Below are 25,735 nucleotides of genomic sequence, written 5' to 3'. Positions count from 1 at the left end.
GGATTTGACTTACTCGACGCCCACGGCGAGTGAACTCCCGGGGCAAGGTGGGTTCATTCCTTCTGCGACTGAAAAAGCGCCGGATGCGGCCAAACAGCCTCTGCACCACGTTTCCCCGACGACGCTGGCCAGTAGCTGGACCGGTGGCTTCTTCAATCTGCATCGCGGCTGTTGTTAGTTCAAGATGCTTGCGGCGGATAAGCTCATTTATCAGCACCTCTTCCAGGCGAACGCCAAATGTCTTGAGTGACACAACTGGGGAATCAGGCAGAGAAAGAATGAGAAACGTCAAAGCCCTGCAGCGCTTAAATCCGGAGGAACTGCAGAGGCTGTTGCCCTCCTCCAAGCAACCACCCACAGTCAACCCCACCCCTTCAGACCCGCAGCGCCCCTCCCTGGGGAGCGAGCCAAAAAGACCCTGCAGTGGTTTGGCAAAAGGACTCAGCTCCACTCAACTACCAAAAGGGGGTTCAAGGTCCCTGCCATGAGTCCTACCAGGAGGTGAGCACTGTAAAGCAAAGTGGTCGATTTCTTTAAGTTGATCTGTCCGAGTTGGGTCCACCAGGAAAGCAGGTCTGGGAGGACCGCCCCCTGCGCCTGCAGCTATTGCGCAATTTCCTAATATCACCCTTTATGAGGTTTGGGGGGGGGCGGGAGGAGTGCCTCCTGGAGCCGTGGGCACTGCCTAGTCTCCAGTGGCCAGGGTCGTACTACAGAGGGGTCATACTTTTTTCCAAAAGAAAATACAAAAGGCCCTCACCCCTCTGTTGTCCTCTCAGAATCAGAAACAATTTCTCCAGGGTGTTTGGACGGTCATTAGGTAGAGCTATAGGAAGAGAAAAAAAGACACACACATATGGGCAAATAGGACTTGGCAAATGATTAAAACATCGCAATGCATTGATCTGCAGCAGAGAGAGGGACGGTGGTGGTTGGGGGAGCCCCGCCCAGCCCGCGAAAATTGTTTTGCTTTCTCTCAGCCTCAGTTTCCCCACCTGACGACAGAACCGAGCCTATGTAACACATATGAGACTCCAAGAATTTAACCAAACCAGACCATCTAAGGCACCAGGCGCGCACCGCACCTCTTGCTACGCACCAGTAGTCGCGCATCACAACACTTAAAACATAAATTCAAGAGCTCTGCGGCGCCCGGATCATGCAACAGAAGAGGGGAGGGGCTATGCCCGCAGGGCCACCGCGGGTAGGGGTCGCCAAGTTCCTGTGGGCGCGCTCTCACTGCGATTGCCGTCGGCTCTCCGCTCTGCAGCCTGTGAAGTGGCTACACCTGGCTGAAACCGGCCGGGGTGGCTGCCCGCAGGGTCTCCTCGCCCCTCTCTTCACCCGGTTCTAGCTGTGTGCGCTGAGCGCGCCTAACGAACCTGACGCCCCTTGCACTTTCCCATCTTGCTGGGACGCCCCCCGGCCCGCGCCACCCCCTTTCTGCTCCCGAAGGCTCAGCAGCCAGATCCGCGCTTGTACCCTTGAGATCCCCGGGCGCTCTCGAACTACATCCTGCGTTGCATCCTGCTCGCTCCCCGGCAGCCAGCTGAGGAGGGCCGCGCTCAAAGCGCACCTCCCTCCCGCCACTTCCTCCGCACCCCCAACCGGTGCCCGCACCCCCCTAAGCCGCGTCCACACCATCCTCCGACTCATCTCCCGGCTTGGTGCGTGTCTCTCTGTTTCTACCTCTCACCATCTCCCTATCTCCCTCTACTCTCCGTCTCTCAACCGCGTTGTCTCTGTCTTACCTCACTTGTCTCTTTGAGAGTCCCTCAGAGCCTCGGTATTGCTCGGATTCTCCCACCACACCTGGTGTGTTTGACTCTCTTCACCTGTCCTCTGTCCACGTGTCTGTCTCTGACATCTGCCTGTCTGTTTTACTGCTTCTCAACTCTCAGGCTTCGACCTAACTCAACTATATCTCTTCTACAATTCAACAAACAGCCTTCAACTCCCACTTCCTAGGTTCCCCAGGGGCCAGGAGAACCCACCAGGTCCGAAACCAAACGCGAGCCCCTCCCACCCTCCTGGACCCCTGATCCGTCCCGCCCTGCCCAGAGGGTCCACTCACCCAAAGGTGAGGATGCCACACTCCGGGGTACAGCTTACCTCTGTCAGGTTTGAATTCAGAGAGGAAATGTCTGGCCACGAGTTCATGATAAGCAGTCTCTTGCAGCTTCAGACGCTCCAACTCTGAGAGGCTGTGTATTGATACCATCTTCATCCTGTAGTCCGGGTTGTGTCCCGGGGATCCTCCCAGGACATTCACTAAAATAATCAAGGTGGACAACAACAGCAAAAGGGGCATAATTGTGGGGCATAATGCCCTTGCTGCCTTCCGAAAAGGGATGCAGCCACCCATTCTAGACTCAGATCATTATCAAAGCTGCATCATCCAATTGTCACTGGACCTGGTGGAGGAAACTAGGAGGGAATGATGGGGGGGTGAAGGGGGAGGGAAAACTGGGAGGCGGCTTCACCCTCAAGCAGAGCAGCTTCTGGTTGCTTATTAAAAAAAAAAATCCAACTCAAAAAAAAATCAGCCCTGCACAGATAGTCTAGAAAAGAGAAAACATAATTATCAAAAAAAGTAGAAACAAAAAAAAAAGGAAAAGAAAAACAACTTCTTTTAAAAGGTACTTTTAAGACAAGAGAAACATAGTATTTCCCATTAATTAATTAGAGCCTCGATAGAGTTTATTTTTACTTTTTCACGATGATACTCAGTGCTATTGAGTAAGAAGGGAACTTTCATCTAGGTTAGGAGCACTGCAAAGTTATACAACTCATCCAGAAAACAAACTGGACACATGGATCTGGAGCCAAAAATCATCCCCAGGCCCTTGTGATCCAGTAATTCCTCTTCTAGGAATCTATCCTAATGAAATCATCCTACAGATGGGAGAAACCATATGCACATGATCCATAACAGTAAAATAAATAAATAAGGGAAGAAAAGCTATCATAGCAATGAGACTAGTTATGCAAATTATGTAATGACCACAGTATGGAAAATTATGTAATCATTAAAGAGATGTTTACAAATAGCTTTCTAACAATAAATACAAAAATGTAGAATTTTGTTAATTAGCATTACAACTATGTGAAGAAAAACGTACATAAAAATACCAGACTGAAGGAAATGCTCACAAATGCCAAGCAGCATCTGTATTAAGTGGGGAAATTTTGTTTGCCTTTTGCCTTTTCTCTATTTACCTGGAATTGTACAACTTGATTATGTTATTTTTCATGAAAAATATCAATTTTTACCAAAACAAACATAACTTCTAGTGAGACTCCCTATGCAGAATCAGTGATAAGAGTGGAGTTTGTCTTAGTGTAATGGTGAACCTGTTTCATATGATAAGCCTTCCCCATGGTGCCCACTATCCCATACCACTTCCAGGCTGCATAGCGTCTCCCACTGGACATCTCCTTTTACCCCACATGGAATGCTTTTCCGCACATTATTACTTATTTGTTTTTTCATTCATTCATTAAAAGAAAAAAAAAACCTCTATTAATTGCCTGCCTTCGTGCCAGGTTTTACTGACTCAAAGGATGAGCAAGATAATTCTACTTCTTTTATAAAAGATTTAGCAGCGCAGTGAAGGAGATACATAGGTTAGCAACAATTTACAAAACCTTGTGATAAGTCAGTCTGCCAAGATACAAACAAAGTACTGTGAGATCAGGAAGGAGAAAACGTCTAAGTCTGCCTGGAGACAGGGAGGGGGGAGTGTCCAGAGAGAGAGAACAGCTTGTGCAAAGGCAAAGAGGTGGGAGAGAGGTTGTCATATTCTTGAAGCTGTATAAAGGGATTGGAAGGAGATAAATCTCGATAGGCAGGGATGAGATCATGAGTGGCCCTGTAAGCCATGTAAGGAGTTGGATTTTCTACTGAAGGCCATAGGGATCTACTGCAGAGTTTTAGGCAGAGAGTGACAGAGTAACCTTGGAAAAACCACAGAGAGCCATGAAAAAGCCCAGTTTAGGTAGAGAACCTGAAGTAGGTATCAGCCAAGAGGCAAGGGATACTGACACAAGTCAGTGTCACTGGGGCTGAAGTAGGGGATGGATTTTACAGATGGTGTTGACAGGACTTAGAGAAAACTTCAGTTGTAACGAAAAAGAAATAATTTAGGATAACTCCCAAGTTTGTTTTGGGTGAATGTGTGCATGCTCGTTCCTGTTAGAGAAGATAATTCGGGCTATGGGGAATGAAACCTTTTGACAAGAAGGATCGTAGTTATATGCCACTTTTCTGTGCTTCCTTTTCCCATGAAGTTTTCCAGTAATCTTCGATATATTATGGGGGAAGCTTATCATGAAAGTGCAGAGAAAAGCTAGGTAAGGGCTTGTGATGCAATCACCTTAATAAATGAGCTGTCTTCTGTCAAAAAATAAATCATACCATGATTTTTTTTTCCCAAAATTCTTTTTTGCTCACTTTCCTTAATGGCCAAAGTCACAGGTGTCAGAAATAAGCATACTATAAGAAAAAATGAAGGGTCTTTCTATGACTTTTGAACTAAGCTAAGAGGAAAACTCTAGCACATATTTTAAAGCTCCTTCAACTGCAAAGCCCCATCCTCTGGACCCAAAGTTAACACTTAAGTCCAAGAACCAAACTGCAACCACAAAATGGCCATTTTAATCAAAGGCCCATGCATCTAACCATGGTCCCAGACTAAGCCTCCAGCAATTCTCCACTGGAGATAATAGGTGCAGAGTCTATTATAAGGGTCTCAACCTGACACACACCCTTCTTTTGGCTTAATTTTTCTGACATCTCTTCCCTTGCCTCAATCTGGAAATTTCTTGTACCAGTCTTGAGGTTTTCGTTATTTCATCTTATCTAGGCTTGCCAGAACTGGTCATCCAAAGAGCATAGCTGGTTCTTTCATCTAAAACCAGAATAAAAATCAATCCCTCCTTTTCCCCCAAAATAAAGTAAGAACCCCAAATCAACAACAGCCCAATAAGGAGAGAGAGAGGCACAAAGAGAAAACCCTTTGAGAGATGAGTCAGTCTAGAAGCTTATGATTACAAAGGAAATCAAAGGCCTTAGAATAAACCGTTTGTCATTGCCTTCCTGCTCCAACATACAGGGCTAAACTTAAGAGCAATTATATGCCACAGTTCTACCAGTAAAACCTTCACTGTCTTCCTTGCTTTCAACCCTCTCCAAGGTACCAGTAGGTTATAAGACAGAAGCAGAGTTAGGAAGACCAGTGTGCCCAGACAAGAAGCAGATGGGTAGAGTGGAGAGGGGAGATGAATAGGCTGGCTTCAACACTATGAGAGAGGCACATAACAGGTTCTTGAGGTTTGAATATTCATTCTAGGGCCTGACTTTCCAGGCTGAACACAAATGGAGGCTTCACACAAAGAATAAGGTGCCAAGGGACCTCTCTTGCTTCAAAGTGTCTTTCCCTTCCTTTTCAGCATGCCATGGCACTAGCCTAAGTGACCATGAGATGAGAAAGATAAGAAGGAAGATGAAAGCAACTTGGCACAGTTTCAGTCTAGAAGTCAAGACATTTGCAAAAACAGTGTCTTGAGACAAATATCTGTACAAGATACTGGAGTTAGAGGCAAAGAGAACTCATTTCAAAGCCAAGCTTTATAACTTCTGAACTGTGTGGCCTTAGGTAAGTTAACTGAATTCTCTGAGAATTCTCTGAGCTGTGTGGCCTTAGGTAAGTTAACTGAATTCTCTGGCTTCCTTACAAAATGGGAAATGATGCGGTACTCATTTCAGTGTTTGTGTTAGAACTGAATAATGTATATGTGATATTTAGCATTTTTTAATAAAAATATAACATTAAAGGTTCTTTGCAGTGGACCTGAGTTTACTAGGTCTTTTCATCGATGAACCTACTCTGTTTGATCTCATCTAAATTTGAATTAAATTAATACAGAGTAAAGAGATCTCACAAGACTATTGTGAAGAAATTGTTCTTCTTCACTCTCCAGCTTCATCAAGGTCAAGTATCAAAAAAAAAAAATTCAGCTTATAAAATTTAGAAAAAAAAAACTAACTTCAGAGGTCAGTATTTCAAAGGTTATCCTTCAGTTTAGTAAAATGTCTGTATGTCCCCAAATTTATTTCACTTTCAAACCATCCAGTTTTACATTGTCACTAGCAATGTGATCATTTACTAATCATTTGGATCAATACAAGGACTAGAATATTAGCAGCTATCAAGAGGGAGAATTTGAACAAAGAGTAGAGAGACACCCAAAGAAAGTCCCCAGCAATACAAAAAAGGAAAACATTTAGGTGACAGCAAGCCTGCACTTTGGGTCTTCCCAAAATACAGAGCTCAGATGGAGAAACCAGTAAACATCAGAAAGGTCACCCGTTTTGACATTGCATGGACAGAGATGTTTTCAGCTAGGCACAAATCCAGTCTTCACAATGTAGAGGACTAATTTACCCCATTGCCTTAATAAAATAGTTAGGAACAGTGCAGTGCTCACTTGTATCTTCATAAATTAGGCACTTTATGGCACAATAAGAATTTTGCTCCAAGCCTCTGCTCCACAGAGGTTAGGAAATTGATAGGCAATGGGGCTGAATACCCAAAATATATTGCATCTACATTATTCAAATGTCTACTGGCAGTGACAGTAGGTAATCCTCATTAATATATCACAACATGGGAACGAGATATGGGTCTTAATATTAAAACATTTGGTCACCAATTTGGTCTGCTGACACATTACCTCATTCATTCCTGAGCATTAAAAATCAGCCTTAAATTTTGTCATCCCATAACCTCCATTTCTGCAAAGACTACAGAGGCTGTGAGAAAAATAGCTCATTTTTGGCAATATAGTGGGTGGTGATATCTCAAGATAGTTAAATCTGGGGACAGTGTTCTTCAATGCATGAAGTCAGCCCATCATGTCATAGAAGAAGCTCATAAACTAGAGATAGTACTATTAGAACAGATTGAGAAAAGCCTTGGCTTCAACGACAACAACAAAAAAGCATGTTTTAGGAACTACTTAGAATATTAGAATGGTTCAGAAATAGAAGGGACCTTTGCCATCACTGAGTTCCATAACCTCTGTTGACAGTTCAGAAAACTGAGGCTGAGAGAGAGAGAGAAGGGTTTTCCCAAGGCCATATATCCAGTTCTCCTCAGTTCCAGGGCTCTTTCCATTGTCCCATCCACCTTTGCTCTCAGAGTTTCTCAGAAGCTGCAAGATTCTGCATCACTAAATAATTAAATCAAAAGAATGCACACATAATCAAAGCCTAATTCCACAAGCTAGAGGAGGTCATATCCGAAGGCAGGCAGCCACCACAACATCTTTGTAAAATAAGTACAGTCGTCATTCCATTGAACGTGGGATGCCCTTGTTTAATTTTATTGACTAAAGAAGCAACTCAAGTTCAGGATCATGAAAGGCAATTTTATGCTATAAACATCCCAGAGCATAGCATGAATAAGGCAGCGTGACATCAAATACAACAAGATACAGATATTGTCACTATTATCGGCAGTATGTGTCAGGGTGCATAATAGTGCTGGCATCACAAGCTGTGTCATGTATATCTTTTTTCCCTTTTAAATGCTTCTTCTACTAAATTGTTGTGGAAGAAGTAAAAAATAAGATGTTCTATCAATAGGAGGTAAAATGTTTTAATGCCTAATTTGTCCTAAAATGTTTTTCATTTTCTCAAAAGCTTTCCATATGCCCATTATCTCCAGATGCTAGCACACAGTAGGTGTTCAATAAGTGTTCATCGGGTGAATCATAGGATTAATAAACCCTGAGGGTTTGAAAGAACATAAAGCTCTTGTAATTAAAACAGCTACTCATGATTCACGATAAATGAATCATGCCATTTTATTCTCACAACAACCCCTAGGAAGAAAGTAAGTTGGAGATTATTTTCCTCCATTTTACAGACAACAGACTAGGGCTCTGGAGAAGTTTTGACTTACCTAAAGTTTCACAAAAATGCCATGGAGGAATATGAGCTGGGAACAAGCTATCCCTTCCTATCCCTGGGCCAGGACTTGCCCTTCCCACCAAACCATTGGTATTCATCACTACCATCTGCTTTCTAGAACTAGGAAAGTCCAAAACAAGACTAAATTCTTTCCTAAGGAAGTGGCTGGATTTGGGGGAAATAGGAATTCATGCAGATGGAGATATATATACATATAGCTTCAAAACAGACTATCATGAAAGGTAAGATAGAGGAGAAAGTGGATAGGGGATAAGGGCACCAAAGGCCCTATGTATTCATCTCTTCACTTCTTTTACCCCAGCCTACCCCCAACCTGATAGCCTCGTATTCTGGAAAGCTCCTGATCCTGGCCTGGAACCAGGGTTCAAATCCCAGCCTCATTACCCAAAAGTTCACTATGTGAACCAAACTATGTGATTTGAACTAAATGATCTCACTTCTCTGAGCCTCAGATCTATGTCCTTACAAAATAAAAATCATGATACCTACTAGGTGTGGCGGTGGTGAAGATTAAATAAAAGACAGAGTGGAATGAAAGAATCCTCCAAAGGGTACCAAGGTGAGGAATTGTGCCTCCAAAATACCAGGGAGTGAAATTTGAGAGGAAGACTGAGTGCTACTATCCAGAATGAGACAGACAGTAATCGCCCCCTCCATGAAGAATGCCCCTGCACCATCCTTTGAAGGTGAAAATGGCTGCTCCCTCACTGCCAGCAGGAAGCACACTTTCAGATGGGATAAGATGAACTGTTTCTTCACTGGGTCTTTCATGATGAGAGATACAAGGCAGCTGAGTGTAGGGCATGGCGGGATTAAGTGTAGTCTGAGAAAAAAGCTAGCCAGGCCCACAAAAAGGGATTTAGTCCCTACTTTTGGCTTCCTCAGCAAAGTAAGCATGTCATCCATGCTGGGGATGGCAAAGGGACAGGGAAAGTCATCTGGAGTGGAAAGCCCCAATTCCTGCCCTTAGGATCATGCTGTCTAGTTGAAGGTCACATAAATATCAAGTATCTGAAGGACTATCAAGAAAGTCTTACAGGTCTAACATGATCCTTTTCTGCACTAATTTTAACATATTTCCTCTTTTTGTTCCTTTAAGAAATATTAAGAATTGACTTTTTCCCCAGATCCACCAGCGCTGGGCAGACTCTTACTCAGCTGTAGGTTTTTAGTGTGCACGGAGTAAATTCCAGTTCATTCTTCCCATCTTCACACCTCCCCCTACACCCCTCCCCCAAGCTTGCCTCTTTGAGACACACGCCCTTTTAGACACACACACAGTACTGCACATAGACATCCATCTGGACAAATGCATCCCCACCTTCAGAATAAAGAAGTTCTAAGAATCTGTGTTGAGAGCTCCTTCTCCTCTGCCTTTCCCCCCAACCTCTACCAGCTTCTCATCTCCTTTGATTGTATCTTCCCCAACAAGCATCCAATTTTCTGCCTGTTTCCTTTTTCAAAATCCTGTCTGAGTGGCTGTCATAGTGGAATTGGGGCTATGAGAGACGTTTCCCCTGGAATTTTCATGCTAGAATGGTACTTTAAAACTACACTAAAATAACCGCATTTTAAAAATATCGTCAGTCAGTCTGTCAGTCTGTCTAGCTATCCCCTTTCAAAAGTAGACCCCTGTTTTGGCTATGTGGTGAAAACAAGAAGTCCTAGGCTAGAGATTCAGGAGGTCTGCTCAGTCACTAAGCAGCCGAGTGACCTTCGGCAAGTCACAGAGCATCTCCAAGCCTGAAATACAACTGGCATAATTTATTAATATCCGCTTTATCTATAAGAACTACAGAGACATATCCCTCTTCTCTACAGAGTCCTTGATTCTTTTAAGGGACTTAGCCAACTCCAGGCCACAGGGCCACAGGGCTCCATAGTTGCAGAGCTGCCCAAACTCTCTGACCAGGCCTCTAGGTGCCAGGATGCTTAGTGTCTGAGCTGATCTCCCTCTTCCCTACCTGAGTACTCGCCCACTGCACTCTCTTTGCCCAGAGCAAGAGATAGAAGTGGGGGTGGAGGGGCTGTGGACTGTGCACCCTCCTCCTAGTGGGCTTGTCTTTGGCCTCTGGCTGCCACAGCAGCAGTGTGCAGCCTTCGAGCTGGGTTGGTTGCACCACATGCTTATCCTGCCCCTTATGTAACTCGAGGGAGTACAGAACCTACAAAGTTAATCCAAGCCCTGTGGCGAGCACTCAGAAACCACTCTCCAGCACAAACCACTCTCCGCTGCCTGCCCCGCTGAGAATTCAAAAAATGAAATCTTTCTTGGGAGCTTTATGTTTCAGCCATCAAATGCAAAAGCCTAGGCAATTTGTTCAGTACACTCAGACCTTCTCTCCCTCCCTCCCTTTCCCTTCTCCAAGGGAATGTCCTCCCCTTCCCCTCTCTCGACCCTCAGTGGGCTGCACTCAGGCTCTTTCAGCTCTTCCCTTGCACTACCTCTTGGCAACCCTCATGTTGTGGCCAGGGAAAAGGAGCCTGCATGATGGGAAAAGCGGCATCCCAGCCACTGCTAGTCCCAAGACAAGCTACAGACACCGCCAGCGCTTGGCTCTGTCCCTATGATTCTCCCAGTTCTCTGTAAACCTTTTTGCAATGGGGAGGGGGCTGATTCACAGCAATTTTCTACAGAGCAACCAGCTCAGTGCCATACTGTTTGCTGAATTCCCTGGGCCACACCCACTGTTATTCACAGTACCCTAAGTACCCTAAGATCTTCTCTTCCTCTCTTTCAAAGCTAATCTCTCCTTTTAAGATTCAGCTCAAGGCTCCCTTTCTGCTAAGTGCACTGAATTTCCCCTCCCCTGGTCATGCCGCACAATCTCACAGTACAGGTGAAGAAAAGCAGAAGTGGAGGTTCAGATGGCTAAGGAACTTATGCAAGGACACAGCTAATTAGCGATAGAGCCAAGATGAAGGTCCAGAGCTCCTACATCCCAGCTTGGTTTACTTTTTGCCTCCCTTCTGCGCTGACTTTTGTAGCATTTCAGGGCAGAAACAGCCTTTGTACACAAGGATTGCACAAGCAACAACCCCTTCCCCTCCTTGCCTAACTCATTCTGTCCCTTGCTTCCCAGTCATATGCAGGGCCTTTGCTCTTCCAAACTCAGAGAAAAAAATCCATTTCCTTCAAAATTCAATGAACAACAAGAGCAAACAGAAGGTGACTTCACAAAGTTCTCCACCCACCTGATGGAAATGGTCTCTCAGTCACCTCCCCACCCCCCACAGCCCTCCCCTAACGCAGTCTTCAGTTTTCTTGTTCTGTCTTCTTTGCATATCTAGGCCCCTAAGGAAGTCAGCAGGCCATTCACATCTGCCCAAACCTTCTTATCTTTTAATACCTCTTCCAAAAATATCCTCTTCTAATCTGCACCCACTATCCATATAGAAAAATCACCATTCAAGCAAAAAATAGCAAAAATATATTATTTACAAGAGCTAAATGTTCTTGTCTGATGAACCAAGGGCAATATGGGGTTATAAATGACAAATCTCAAGCGAAGGACATTTCAGATGTGTAATTACACCCCTTCCCAGTTGAATTTTTCTCCTCTGTTGGGCCAAGTAAATGGACAAAGAGAGAGGGTTGTTAACAAAGAACAAAAGAAATGGGGGGAAAAAAGGAGAGAAGAGTCAAGAAGGTCAGAAACTATGGGCCAGTACAGAAAGAGTTAAGAAGGGGGAAGCAGAGCCAGCCCCTAGGGAAAGAAGGAAGACAAGGAGGGGAAAGGGTAGAGCACAGCTTCTGGCTCCATGCATAGCTGCTCGGAAGCCCAGAAATATCTGGACTTATTCCCCCAAAGGTTTGGAGATGTGGCTCTTGGGGGCCTGGATGGGAAATGAGATCCACAAGTGCAAAAGCAAATTTTTCTTATCTCCCAGTAAAGACAGAGAGCTTTGGCTCTGGCAACAGCATTGGTGATGCCCTTTTCAATTTATGTGCCACCTCACCATCATCATTACCACCACAATGCCCTTGACCTCCTCCCTCTTGGAATTAAATAAGTCTTACCCAACAGAAGAGACTAACTTGAATGTTCAGTACAATTTCCTTTTCCATTACAGAAAAGGATCTCTCCCTTCCCTCCTGTTGGAAATGGGCAGGTGCCTCCCCTTTATACATTCTAGAGCATCAGATCAGGAGAGGGGGAGAAAGGGAGGGAGCAGCCATTTTAAGTTGGTCCAACTTATCCATGGCACTCATATTCATATTCATATTCATATTCCCTCTTTCCTATTTTTCTTTCCTCCCTCCCACGCCCCACTGGATTTTTCTGCAGCCCCTCCTTCTGGCCCTGGCAGTTCTGCACCATCCTGCAGCCAATCACCCCACCCTGCCCAGTGATAAGGAGCTGATATTGAGGTGTATCTTTCTGGCATTCTTTGCTTTTAATGTAGGATTTTAGACTGATTTTCCAGGAAAAGACTTGAAGTTGGGGGGTGAGTCACAGGAGATGAAAGAAAAATCTATCCAAGGTGCCAGTAACATGCGTTGGTGTTGGGGCCAGCTGGGAGACATGACTTGAACATGACTGCATAGGGATCCAATTTAGGCAGAGGACTGGCAGGTTATTTACTTGGATTACAGCAATTGCCTTGGTAACATAAATACACAAAGACCTCATGATATATAGAGAGAAGGTAAGTAACTAAATATAGTTTAGCCTCAGTTTTCTCCACTGAAAAAAATAGGGGAATAAATATTTACCTCATAGCACTGTGAAGAAGAGTATGTAAAATAACATAGGTAAAGTACTTAACACTGACCTTGCTACTGAAGCCCAGTGGGTAAAGTAGCTTGCCTAAGGTCACAAGTAGTAGAGTCACGATTAGAACCCAGTTCTTTCAAACACCCTCCTCAGGAAGGATGCTTTCCACTCTACTTCCTTCTTTGCCAGTGCTATCTGTGGGGACTTTGTGGGGGTGAAAGTGAGGAGGTGGGTTAGGAACTCACTCTCTGCATGTGAATGTAGAAAGTCTATCCTTTACTATCAGCCTCCAGGGCTCAGGCTCCTGCCTCATCTGCCTTCTCATCATCACTCAGGAACTATTCCTATGCCATCTCAGACTGATCCATTACTACTTTAGCACTACCTCTGCTGCCCAATCCTGACACAATGACTCACCCTCTGCCTGTCTAGGGCCTCTGCCCTTCAGGAAAGAGGCTTTCTTTTTAACTGACTGAGGAGTAATGGAACAGCCCCTTATCCAAAGCCACTGCCCTCTATCCCAATGGTGTGCCACATTGGAGGGAGTCTTCTCTCTAAGGCTCCTTATGATAACTCCTCACATACTCTCGAGACTCAGTATTTCCGGGGGATTTCACCCTGACACCTCTTTGCTGTGTGTTTAGAGACTGTGCTGTGTGTCTGGCACTGTGCTAGGCACTGGCAGGGCATAAGGTAGCAGGGGACATCCCTAGCACCTGATGAGTGCTCCCTACAAGTTCAAAAATATAAATATAATACCTTGGTAAGGGGGTAAATTAATGCAAAGGTGTAAATTAGGAAGTCCCATGAGGAAGGGAGATGATGGGAAGAAAGACTTCAACCCAACCCCAGGGCTCAGAATTGTCACCTGGACTTTCTTGTTGCTAATAAGTGACATCACTAAATCATTAGTTCAAATACTTCCCTTAAACACAATACATTACAAGTTAACTGAATCCCTGCCCATCCTCTCTGCCTTTCTGGCTTGGTTTAGGGGGCATCAGCTGGCAGCCATGACCCCCTACAAGCCTCTGATTCCCCTTACCCCAAACTTCTATATCTTAATCGTTTTCATAAGTGTGGAGGAAAGGGGGAAAGAATGGACATCGTCAGTATCTTAACTGTGACAAATGCCTCACATGTTACCTCCCCTAAAACTCACAACTACCTCACAGCCTAAGCCAGCGTTTTGCCAAGGTAAACAGTGACCAAGTGGCAGAGCAGGGATTCGAACCTAGAACAACTCCGAAGTTTGTGTGTTTTGTGCAGCACTTTAAGCAATGCCAGGAAGTAGTGGAAGAGGGTAGGGCTCCTTTGCCTTCGCCTCACTTTCCCTTCAGATCCTCCAGAAAGGAGGCAAGGGGAGAACAGGAAACAGAAGGTCATCTGGCCACCGGCAACCTGTAGCCTGGTCAGAATTTCCCGCGGGACTCTGCCGCCCAAAGTGCAAAATGCCATTAGCGACTATAACGCCACCTGCTGCTGGTGGCGCCCAGTCCGGGGCCACTATTCTCCGGAGGGTTTTTGCGCTAAGAAAAATGCTCACCAACTGCTCAGGAGATGTCCTGGGCCAGTGCCAGGCTGCAGATAACCTCGCCAGATTTGGTGACATCGCGGGAGGGAAGATCATTTATAGCCCCCTACTGTGTGTCCAGACAGGGGTCAGTTTCTTTTATGTAGAAAATGTATTGCTTTGCAAAATAGTGAGCTCTCCGTTAAAAGATATCTTCAAGCTAGATTAGAACAGGTTTCGCAAAAAGCTTGTCTGCTGTTTTCAACTCCTTACTTCTTGAACCAATAAAGCCTTCCATACCTAACAGTCGCCCGCTCTCCCTCCCGTACAGGAGCAACTAGCAAATGGCTGGGAGGGAGGGGTCAGAGGTCAAGTCAGTGGCGGGGTGAAGGGGCCCGAGGGAAGGTGCAGGGAGGAGGAGCCTCCAGCCGGGTCAGTAGACCGCCAGCTGAATCAGGGTCCCCGCAGAGCCCTCGCGCCCGCCTGCTAACTCGCGGAGCTTCAGGTTTTCCCGGGTTCCAACTGGATTCTGCCTAGACCCAACTCATTCCCTCCCCTTGACTGGGAATGGGGAACATGAGGGCAACACCCCAGGTCAAAGGAAAGAGAGCATCTGTGCACGCCCTGCCTCGTCCGCCCATCCCCCCTGCCTGATTCCCCCTCCTCTTCTCGCCCCCCTCTCTTCCGCCCAGAGGCAAGGCGGGGGGCGGGCCGTGTGTATGTATGTATGAATGTAAGCGTGTGTGCGCGCGCGCGAGAGAAAGAGTGCGGCACGTTTTGTATGCGATCAGTGTGTGGCTGGGTGTGGGGGTGTGTGTGCACGGGTCATGTTTTAGCCCGAGTGCTTGGTGTGGTGTGTATTTGGTTTGTACTCTGACATGGAACATGTGTTTGTGTGTGCATGCTTGTAGGTTGGATGTTTCTGCCGAATTATAGTGTGACTATGTGGGTGAGGTCTGGATGTGGGTGTGTTTGCTGTTTTTGCCGGGTTTGTGGTCGGTCTATGATGAGTGTATATATGTGGTGAATGGGCAGTGGGTGTATGTGTAGCTCTCGTTAAAGCTGGAGGTGCATATGTGTGTCTGGTGTGTGTTTATCCTTAGATGCAGGGTGTGAAGGTAGATTTACAGGTGGTGTTTGTTGAGATGTGTAATGTGTGCATTCTTTAGCAAGGTGTGTCTATAAGTAAGGTGTGTGTGTTCAAAGGTTTATGCATGTGAGGGTTCAGTGTGTCTTTTGGTGTAAAGTGTTCATGTGTGTGGTGTGGACGCATATGGCCAGCGATGTGCTTGGATGGAGGGCTAGAGACAGCGTGTATCTTGAAGGAGGATCGCCGCGTGAGTGTACGGGTGTTGTGTGTGAGTACAGGGGTGTCTAAAAGAACCCAGGTGAACGTGTGTGGTTGGGGATTTGGGAGGAAGGGACATTGGGTCAGGACTGGAACAAGGAAGTAGGGACAGACAGCGGCAGTGGTGCCCGCTGACCTGACTTCCCCAATGGGGGTCTGTCTGCCTGTCCATCTCTGTGCCTCCAAGACCTGCTGGGGCAGGGTGTGAACTTACCTGGCTGCTTAGAGGAAAGAAGAGGAGGGCACCGCACATGATTGGCCAGGTAGGGCGCCTAGGGCGCGGTGTAGGGGCTGGTGGGAGTAAATTGCAAAGATTCTTGTTGCCTGACTTGACACCCTACAGGAGATTACCAGTTGGTGCCCAGCTGAGCCCAGCTATTTGCTCAGGGCCTGCTGTTTCACACCTTTTTGTCTTTGTGTGGGCAGATTCAATTGCCTGGAAGCCCTTTCCCCTTGAGCCTTGTAACAAACTCCTACTTATTTTTTTAAGACCTAACTTAAGAATCGCAAAACTTTCTCTGCTTTTCTGTACCTTTCCCTCCCAACTAAGGGCTCCCTCTTTAAGCCACCACAATTACATTCTTCATACTTCTAATGACGTGATCATAAATAACTGCAATTATTTGTCTTTCCTTTTAAACTCTGAGGTGCTGTAGAGAATGCCTGGTATATAGTGCAAACAATAATTCTAATCATAATAATGTTATCATTTATCAAGTACTTACTGTGTACCAGGCACTGTGCTAAGTGCTATAACACGCATTAACTCCTCACAATTATCTTGTGGGGTAGATAGAACTGTGAATATTGCTATTTTACACTTCTCACATCAGGCTCAGAGTAGTTAAGTAATTTCCCGAAGGTCACACAGAGTGTAGGATTCGGAGTTGGTATTTTAACTCAGGTCTGCCATGCTCCCTTAACCTTTCTTCTATACCAGGTAGCCTCACTAAGAAAGAGGCTGATCCTGAATCCCCTAATTTCTGCTGGATGTTGAAGTCTTTATAAAACAGTATCGTTTCTTGACAAAGCTTTCTTTTGAGTTTACTGACAGCACCAAGAGCATGCAGCATAATTACTTTCTTTGTCTCCCGGACAGCTGATACCTTCTCCACCCAATTACCCGCTTTTCTGACTGCCTCAAAGACTTTAATTACTCTAGGCACATGAGCGCCTCACCAGCTCCGGTTCTGGGAGCTCTCCTTATGCTGGTGCTGAAGGAAAGAGCTGAAAATGAGCATTTTGTAGCCATAGGGTCAGGGGAATCTGGTTTGCAGGGGGATGGGATCAGCATGGAGTAAGGGTATGATTTCATAGCTCCCACTAAATCCATCTTTATAGCATCACTCCCAGAAGTTGGTATTTGGTGAATTTCAAGCACACCAGTCACCTCCATATCAAACTTTATGTACAAAAACATACAGAGCACCCCCTCAGAAAAGACTACTGAGTGGGCCCTATTTCATATTATTCACGAGTGAGGGGAGGGCACTGTGCTTGTTTAATGGGGCTCATGCTGCTCTAATGCCTTCCAAGCAGCCTCATCTGAGAAATCCAAATTAAAACAATACATTGCATTTTGGGGAACACATTTATGGGAGGCATGGTGTCAGCCCAATCTCAGCTAAAGGGCCTCTGGAAGCACTGGCTCCCAGCTCAGCTCCAGGGAACCAGCCTAGACTGCTGCAAAGAGGTCAGTGGGGTGCATAGAGAGGGATAATTCAACAGCAGTGAGTCACTATGCCACTTTTCAAGGGGGGGAAGCGAGAAGCACAATTTAAATTGCCACTGTTATTATTGTGCCCTTTCAGCTGGCACAAACGAGCCTGGTGTGTGGATGAAAAGCAGTTGGAACATCTATAAAGCTTCCCCCCAGCTGGGCCTGGGTCAGCACCTCATCCTGGGTGGGCAGGAAAAGCATTGCCTAAAGTATTATGTAGTCAGAAAGTCTTTTTTGAGGGGGCAATGGCAGGAGCTAGAGAGGCCAGTGTAAGTCATGCAGGGCACAAACCAGTTGAAGCCCCTTGGTTTTTATCACACTTAAGTCTACACATTGAGCTCATGCAAACTTTAGTTTCTCCCAGCATCTGGGTTCAGGCACTCAGCTTTTCTTCTGCTGTGGGGCTGGTCCCATATCTTCTCACTCTCCTTTGAATACACTAGCTTCACTTCTCCTTCCTCACAGCCACTCTTGTGAGCCCTCTCTTCCTGGAAGGTTCTCTCCTTACCTCTCACCCACAGCACACACTCATACACACACACCTCTAGACTTCCTGTCTAAATTATGTTGCATAATTTCCACTTGGATTCATGAACACTGTCTGGTTCACTCCAGCTCAATGTCCTGCATGCAAAAATGAGGGAAAGGTTTAACTCTGAAGAAGCCAAAAGCTCCAGGCTATGGCTCCAAAGATGCAGTCCTGGGCCAGAGGCAATTAACATAATAGAAAGCCCACCTTACTCTGCTACCCTTCGCCATCTATATAAATGATGGAATAGGAAGGGATACCAGACCCCTATCAACACCATCACTATGGGATGAACACACACACACACACACACACACACACACACACACACACACACTTTCTTCCTTGGAGCTTAAAATCACCACCTTAAGTCTCTCTCTGTCTGGAGTTCAGGGAATGTGTCCCCATAACATGAAGATAATATGAGGAATTGTAAAGGTGTAAAATACTTTAATAACTTCCATTACTGTCCAATATAAAGAGAAAATTTCTTGTTTCCACCCTGAAAATAAGAATCTGTAGGGGGCAAGGAACCAAAATATGAATTTTATTGACAGAGATCTTGGTTTTGCCATGAAAGTAAAACCCTTGAAGACCAAGTCTTTCATCTTTTCCACAGGGGCAGAGAAAGAGCATAGGCTTTGGAGTGAGATAGGTTTGACTTGGTATCCCAGCTTGATCACTTACTTACTGTGTGACCTTGGGAAGGTTATTTCACCTCTCTGAGCCTCTGTTTCCTCATCTGTAAAATTGCTTAGATAACTGAAGGAGGTAAACCATGGAAAATGTCAACCAAGTGCCTAACATATATAGTAAATGTATAAAAAGAGGTTAGTTAATTCCCTTCCATGTTTTTGTTGTTGTTTTTTGTTTCCTTTACATGTAGCCCAATGTCTCAACCAGGGTGTCCAGGGAGTGGAGCAGATTGACTAAGCTACCAATTTCCCTCATTTCTGGTTTGTCTGACACTCTTGAAATAGTCCCTCTTCTTTTAGGATGGTGTTTTGATCAGCCTAATGCAGCCCTGAAAAAACTGGCCCTTAAGTCCAATTCCCACTCTGCATTTTCTTCTCACAGTGCTAATGAGACCAAGGTTTCAGATGTAATACTCCACATGGGAAAGTTTCAAACTGTCTGCTGTGTCCAGACTTCCCTCTACCTCAACTGCAAACCCAGCCCCAACTCTGTCTCCTAAATATGTGCCTTTGTGCTCAAGAAAATGAGAAAATGACTATTTCCTAGGTAAGACTGCCCTATAACTTTTGGGTTGTTTCCCTTCACCTCTACTCTAGAAATTAAGTTCTGAAGGCCACCGCATTTCTAGCAGCACCTAGATAGCACCATAGGGAGAGAGATGGTGATTCTCTGAGCTATGTTATGCAGCATCTAAAATACATCTTCGATTAGTTCTTATTTGGTTGTCCCAGTTAAAGAAAAATTAAATCTACCCTTTGCTAAAACTGGTAAAAGGAAGAAGACCCCAATCTGAGCCCCTTTCTCCCTGATGCTGTTGCCTCCCTCTAGAGACAAAAGCCAGTTACTACAAGCTAAAGCTGCATTTAAGCAGGGAGTGGTAAGGGATGGTTAAGAAGCTGGGGGTGGGGTGGTGGATATAATCCCAGGGAGGGATAAAGAGACTACAGAGTAGAGGAGTATTGAGATTCATGGCAGAAAAAGCTCTTGAGAAGCTGGCCTTCAGATGTTTTCAGTCTTTGGAAGGTGCCTTCAACTCCTCCCTCTCCTTCACCCCTTCTGTTCCTCCTGCATGCTACTCTCGCCGACCCTAGATTCCTCCCTGCAAAATAATCTATAGTGAGTCCCACTGAGGATTTAAGAATTTAGAAAAACTTCTCCAGCTCCTACCCCTGTCTGCTTCTGAGTAGCTCCTGGAGCCCCCACTTTGAGAAGGAAAATGGGAAGAGTAACAATTAAGGGTCTGCCGAATCATATGAGAAAAGGTAAAGCAGAGGGTCAGGATAACTCCATACCACTTAAGTTTCCTTAATACCCTGTTTCCCTGAAAATAAGAGTGTCTTATTTTAAGGTGTACTCCCAAAGATGTGCTAGGTCTTATTTTTAGGGGACGTCTTATCTTTCCTGTAAGTAGGTCTTATTTTCGGAGGATGTCTTATTTTGGGGAAAATGGGGTAAGCAGGCACCTACTGGCTGCTGCATGTTTATTGGGTGCCCATCCTGAGGAAGCTGCATGGTTTCTGAAAAAGTGTATCTGAGATGTGACAGTAGCTGCCAAGACTCATCAAATGTGCCATCTACCTACTTCTTCTGATACATGTGAGAACAAATGATAACTGCCAGAAGGAAACAGAAATCGTTCCCTAATGACTCAGAGCCCCAGCTCTGAGGACACAGGTGGTGTTTGCATTGCATCTTCCTGTTGAAATGTGCACCTTTTCACAGAAAGGCATCTATAGGTAATCAAATAGATCAAAGACCAGAATTTGGGCCTGGGGCAAGGGATCACTCACAACATCATACTGACCAAGTAGTAAACGTCTGCTGTATGTCAGCATAGTGCCAGGGGCTTTGCAAGTGTTTATCTTTTAATCTCACTCAAGCCTTAAAGTCAGACTCAAAGGAATTGCAATCCTTGATTAGCCACTGTGTGACAGTAAGCAAGTTACTAAACTTCTCTGAGCTTTTGTCTTTAAAATAGAGATAACAATACTTACCCCAGAGAATTGTTATGGGTAAATGATATACTTCATGTTGGGTGATTGGTATTTGCAAATAGCAAACATTTGAATAAAAAATAAAACACATCTTTTGATACCTGAGCCACAGAAGACATTTAATATAACATATACAACAACAATTATTATTATTTATAAACCAAAATATATAAGCATAAAATATATCATTTTAAGAGAAGTCAAGTAACTTTCTCACAATAACACTATAAGAGCAGCCCTGGGATTGAAACCAGTTGTGTCTCTTCCCACCCAGCATTAGTGGACATTTCACAATCATTGGGAAGATCGTGTTTGGCTGACCTGATCTAGTCATAACATTTAAACTAAAATTTGAAGAAAAAAGTACTTGGATTAAACTATGTTGAGCGGGAATCTACATCATTGTATAGGTTATTTGCATATCCTAGGTCCTCAATTTCCTTTTTTTAAACCTTTTCAAATTGTAGAATATTTAAGAACAAGTTTCATACAGACTTTAGAAAACAGAGGGAAATAACTATTATCTCACCATTTTAATAGGATCTTGAACTTTATCTCATTGCTGAATTGTCTGCTAGTTTCTTTAAAAAAAATCCTATTGCAGTTAAAATCATACCATTTTCCATATTCTTCATACTCTTCATAAGCACCATTTTTATGGTTGTACACATATGTATGCTCATATGTCATGAGCTTATTTAACCATTCCACTTAGTAGGTGTGAAAAAAAAGAATGATGCTGCTTTTACCATTGCCACCATCACCCTCAGGAACCTGGTGTCCTGCTCTATCAATCTCAATATGCTTTCAGTCATTTAATATTTAAGCTTGATGAGTGTCTGCTCTACTGCTGGTGGTACATTTGCAAGATTATTATTTTCTGACAGCTTTCATCACACAGATTCTGCATTTCATCCTCATGGTGGTAAAATGTGGACTAACCTGGGAAACTAAGCTCTGGAACATCACATTATTTTGCTAGGGAGAAATATCTTTTGAGGTGAAAACAAGTAATTCACAAAGGATCTTTGGGAAGTCCTGCCATTGGTGAATGAAGTTGTTTGTCTGACGCTCTGACCAGGGTAATAAGATGTCTCATTGGCAATCTCTCCCCAGCTCTGGAAAACGATTCTGCTGCAGCACAACCAGGCCTGGCCTCAGCAAATCGATTGGGTCCCATCTCCAAGAAAAGATCAAATTTGTATGTAAAGTGGGCCCCAGGGTCCCTTCAACTTTAGTTTTAGCTGCTTTACAGAAGTCCTATTGTTTGACGCCAAATCCAATGCCAAGAGCGAACTGGGGAGAGAATTTCAAGTGAGTCAATCGTGCTCTTTCCCTGGGAAAGTAGGCCTTTCTGAGCCCCCATTCCTCCAGACCTCAATGATGCCTCTCTTAAATGCCTTTATATGGTTGCCCACTATCTACTGTCTTTCTCAAAAGTTGCTCTGACATCCTATCTCTTGGGCAAGGGGAACGAGGGTGAAAGAACAATTAGAATACCACCTCCATTTTGCCTAGTCAGTGTCTAGCTACCCCCCACCCACCCACCTCTGACCCCTAAGGATTTCTGAAAGAAATTTGAAGAGAGGCACCAAGGACAATTATAGATGCACAGAATATCGAAGGTTACCCACAAATTCACCCTTTACATTATACAGTGTTTCTCAGGGGGAGTACATTGAAGTGGGCTCTTACCTGTCAAAAAATTATACCCAAAGTTTAATTATTTATTACAAAGTGTTGTTGGTTGACTTAAGGAAGATCATAAATGTACAGAACTGAGCCTAAGGGCCCAGCATCTGGGAAGTACTTTACGTAAATTAGCTGTTATTGTATGAGTAATAGAGCTGGTGTGGGCAAGGGTGTACTGCAGGGTTATGTTGGGAGACAGGTCTCACCAGACTGGAAATGCCACAGTGAATATAAGGTTTTGCACTCAAGTTCAAACACCAACTAAATATAGAATGGACATTCTGAAACGAACTTTGGTTTGCCTTTTTTTTTTAACAACAACAACAACAAAAAAAAAGAATAGCTTTATTTGAAAGTAATTTCAACGTAAATAAAGTCTTTGTGTGAACGGTGAGGCCTGTGCATGGGATTTGTGAGTGGTACACACATATACAATGTGAACATACTGTGTTGTGTGTGGAAAAAAATGTAATGCATGTAAAGTGTGTGTGTGTTCATGGTTTGGTATTTAGGCAGGCATGAGTGTGCTAATGCGTCTGTATGGATGTGTTTATGACTATGTAGTATGTACCTTGGGTACGGTGTGGGCTTCCAAAAGAGGGAAGGTCAGACATCCAGGATGATATTTATAGGGGCACAGCTGGAACTCTTCTTTTGGCCAGGTCACTGGGCATTTATAACTTGGAGCATGTTCAAAGGAGAGCGGCTAGACGTGGGCAGGGGCTTTGCAACCATGTCGCATGTTAACCAGAGGACTGGCCTGGATAAGAACAGGTTTAAGTGGAGGATGGTGGAATGGGGAGGGCTGACATTGTGCCCTAGTTAGAAGGATCAAGAAGGTCAGCACCAGGGCCAGTAGCTGGAAGCCCCGGAACATAGATTAGGGTTCAGTTTAAGGAAAAGCCTTCTAATTCTAATTGACATTACTATTTATAGATGGGGAGTGAGCTTCCTAGTGTAACACAGACAGCCTCCCATACAATTATTCATAAAGGAGCTTCATATCCTTAATATCATTGGAGGCACATGACAACCTTCTAGTTCAGGCAGGAATAAAATGGTTCCCCCTCCCTTTTTTCAAATGTAGGGTGTTAGAGCAGTGAGGCCTTATAAGGTATCTAATAAATCTCCCTAATTTGTTTTGACTCACCAGGATCACATAAACTTTAAAAATATACAAAAGAGAAAATTAAACTCTCTCTGTGTATACAGATCTCTTTCCTTCTCAAAGACTTTGTGGTTGGCTAAGGACTGTACTTGAACTGGCTAAGCATGTGTAGTTTCTTAGCAGGAGGTCACACTCCTAGGATGGTTCTCAGCAGGGCATTGGGGCTGGCAAGGACTAAAAACAGGTCTCTGCTGAATTAAGTTACTGGGGCCCCTCCTTTCTCTTCCTCCCCTCCCCTGCCTGTGAGGGGGCAGAGGAAAGAGGAGACAACCCCAGGTTTGGTCTATGGCTAGTGACCAATGACGCACTCTCACTAATATAGATTTTGGAGGTGGAGACTATGGAAAAACAGGTGGCTGTGGGGGCAGGTGGAAGGCTGGAAGGGGTGGGACTTATCAAGGGGGAGTGAAGGACAGTATGGGTGGGAGTCCTGAGGAATCTCAGAAAATAAGAGTCTCCTGAAATTTTGAGAAAAAATAATCGGTTTCTAAAATGTACTTTGTATAAGCAGTTCCAAGAAAGCGGTGAAATGTGACCCATGTTGTGATCGCTGAACACCTATGTCCACAATTCTGCAGGAATGGGGGAATCAAGTACTGATCTCAAGAACCAAGGAAAGACCCAGACTAAAGACTCCAAGCCTATGCCAAAGGACCGTTGGGGTCGTGGGCAGTTGGCAGAGCCTAAGCAGACCCAGATATGCTGCCAACTTTCTGGGTGACCTTGGGTAGGCCTTTCCCATCTCTGGGCTTCAATGTCACCATCTCTTAAATGAAAGGGTTCAGTTCGACGACTCTACAGAGCCTGGGCAGTTAACCTGTGGTTGAGATTGGGACAGGGAGACAAGTTTCAAAGCATGAGGAATCCCCCACCTCTCTCTTCGGGGTCCCAAGGACCTGACTGTCCTGCCAGGTACGTTCATCCTTAGGCTTTTAGGGCCCTTGGGTTGCAGGATGCCGCTCCTGCGTGTCTGGCCTCAAGGATTTGGCTGTCCCAGAGGGCGGCTGAGCCAGGGACTCCGCCCCCGCGCTAGCCCTGCGTCCCGCGGAGCCATTAGCGCGATTGCTCACCATTCCCGGCAAAGCTGGTGATTTATGCGGGGCCTCGACGGGGCATTCCCTTGAGCCAGGAACAATTAGCTAAAAGCCAGCGGGAAAGGAGGCGAGGGGGCAGCGAGCCAAGCTCAGGGCGCCCAACCAGGGCTGCAGCCACCTGCCGCCCCCCAGGCGAGCACCCCAGCCCCCCGACTCGGTGGGCCCCACTCACCATGGCGGGGGCGGGGCTCAAAGGCCGACGCGAAAAGGCAGTCCAGGATCCACGCCATGACCCGCGCTCAGTGCCCTGCAGCTCGCCACTAACCTCCGTGTCGTCCCCCTCCCAGGCCGCCCTAAGTAGCCCCCGGTGACCACGCCCTGAGCCGCACCCTGCACCCAGTTAAGAGTGTCTTGGTCACCGGACACCTCGAGCATGTCACGAAGGGGGCAGGGCCTCGGGGGAGTCCCCCCTCCCGCTGGAGGAGAGGCCGCTTGCCCCGCAGCCCCTTACCCCACGCGGAGAGAGGCCAAGACACAGCTCCCGTCCCGGGAAACTGATTCTGAAGGCAGGACCCCGTCCCTACCCCAGGGAGCCTAGAGTATGAGGGGAGATGCCATCTCGGCCCTGGTGAGCCCCGAATCTGAGAGGAAGGGAAGGTCCCTGTCCTCTCCCAGGCGCCCTTAATCAATCGGGCACATAAAAGCAGGCCTGTCCCTAGAAGTTGGAAGGCGAGGTGGCGCGCCTGTCCTGGGGAGTCTCAGATCTGAGAGCAAGAGTACATCTCAGCACTAGAAAATTGTAGGGTGTTAGCTGAGATATTATTTCAGCCCTGAGGAGGCTCAAACTAAGCCGGAAGTGGGGTCTTCTCTGAGATCCTTGAACCTGAAGGGGAGGCATCACCTCAGCCCTGCGTAGCTCCAAGTCTGATTTTAAGTCACTGACTGCTCCATCCTAGAGGACCAAGAATGTGAGTAGGAAAAGTGATTTTTGCACACCTCCCCCAAACTCAGAACCTGAGAGTAATTTTACTGCCCCTGCCCTAGGAATCCCTTAAGAAGAAGGGAGATGCTTTCCTTCCTAGGGATCTTGTTTTGGGCTGGTTGATCACCAACTGAGATAAAATAATGCCGTGTCAAGTACGAAGAAATATGGGGTGCCCTCCCATTGCTCCTGTCTTACAGATTCCATTTGCCTATACTTTTGCTCTGGCACTGACATAGCAGGGCAATCAACATTTATTTTTGGAAAGAATTTGATATTTGGTATTTTCAATGGGAGGTGGTACTGTGTTGGATTTTCTTACACTTCTTTTATGGCTTTGCATTT

The 25,735-nt window shown here is 45.5% G+C and overlaps 1 protein-coding gene across 6 annotated transcripts in view; it reads right to left on the bottom strand.

Annotated features, from left to right (window-relative positions):
• The window catches only part of ARHGAP36 (Rho GTPase activating protein 36), a 30,832-nt gene extending 6,014 nt beyond the window's left edge, over positions 1 to 24,818 (bottom strand). Inside the window, exons 1-4 of one of the 6 annotated variants that reach the window (XM_053579673.1) lie at positions 24,641 to 24,818; positions 2,113 to 2,271; positions 761 to 826; positions 14 to 255 (exon numbers count right to left, since the gene is read on the bottom strand). In XM_053579673.1, coding sequence (XP_053435648.1) covers positions 14 to 255; positions 761 to 826; positions 2,113 to 2,271; positions 24,641 to 24,698 — 525 coding nt within the window. In that variant the 5' untranslated portion in view covers positions 24,699 to 24,818. Of the gene's footprint in view, positions 1 to 13; positions 256 to 495; positions 615 to 760; positions 827 to 1,482; positions 1,581 to 1,751; positions 1,766 to 2,112; positions 2,509 to 24,640 lie in introns of those variants that run through there. The other 5 variants (XM_053579672.1, XM_053579674.1, XM_053579677.1 and 2 more) reach the window with 5 other exon arrangements.
• Positions 24,819 to 25,735: the final 917 nt, after the last annotated feature.

The sequence above is a fragment of the Nycticebus coucang genome, chromosome X (genome assembly GCF_027406575.1).
Source record: "Nycticebus coucang isolate mNycCou1 chromosome X, mNycCou1.pri, whole genome shotgun sequence".
NCBI classification, from domain to species: Eukaryota; Metazoa; Chordata; class Mammalia; order Primates; family Lorisidae; genus Nycticebus; species Nycticebus coucang.
This window is presented reverse-complemented; position numbering and strand designations above follow the sequence as displayed.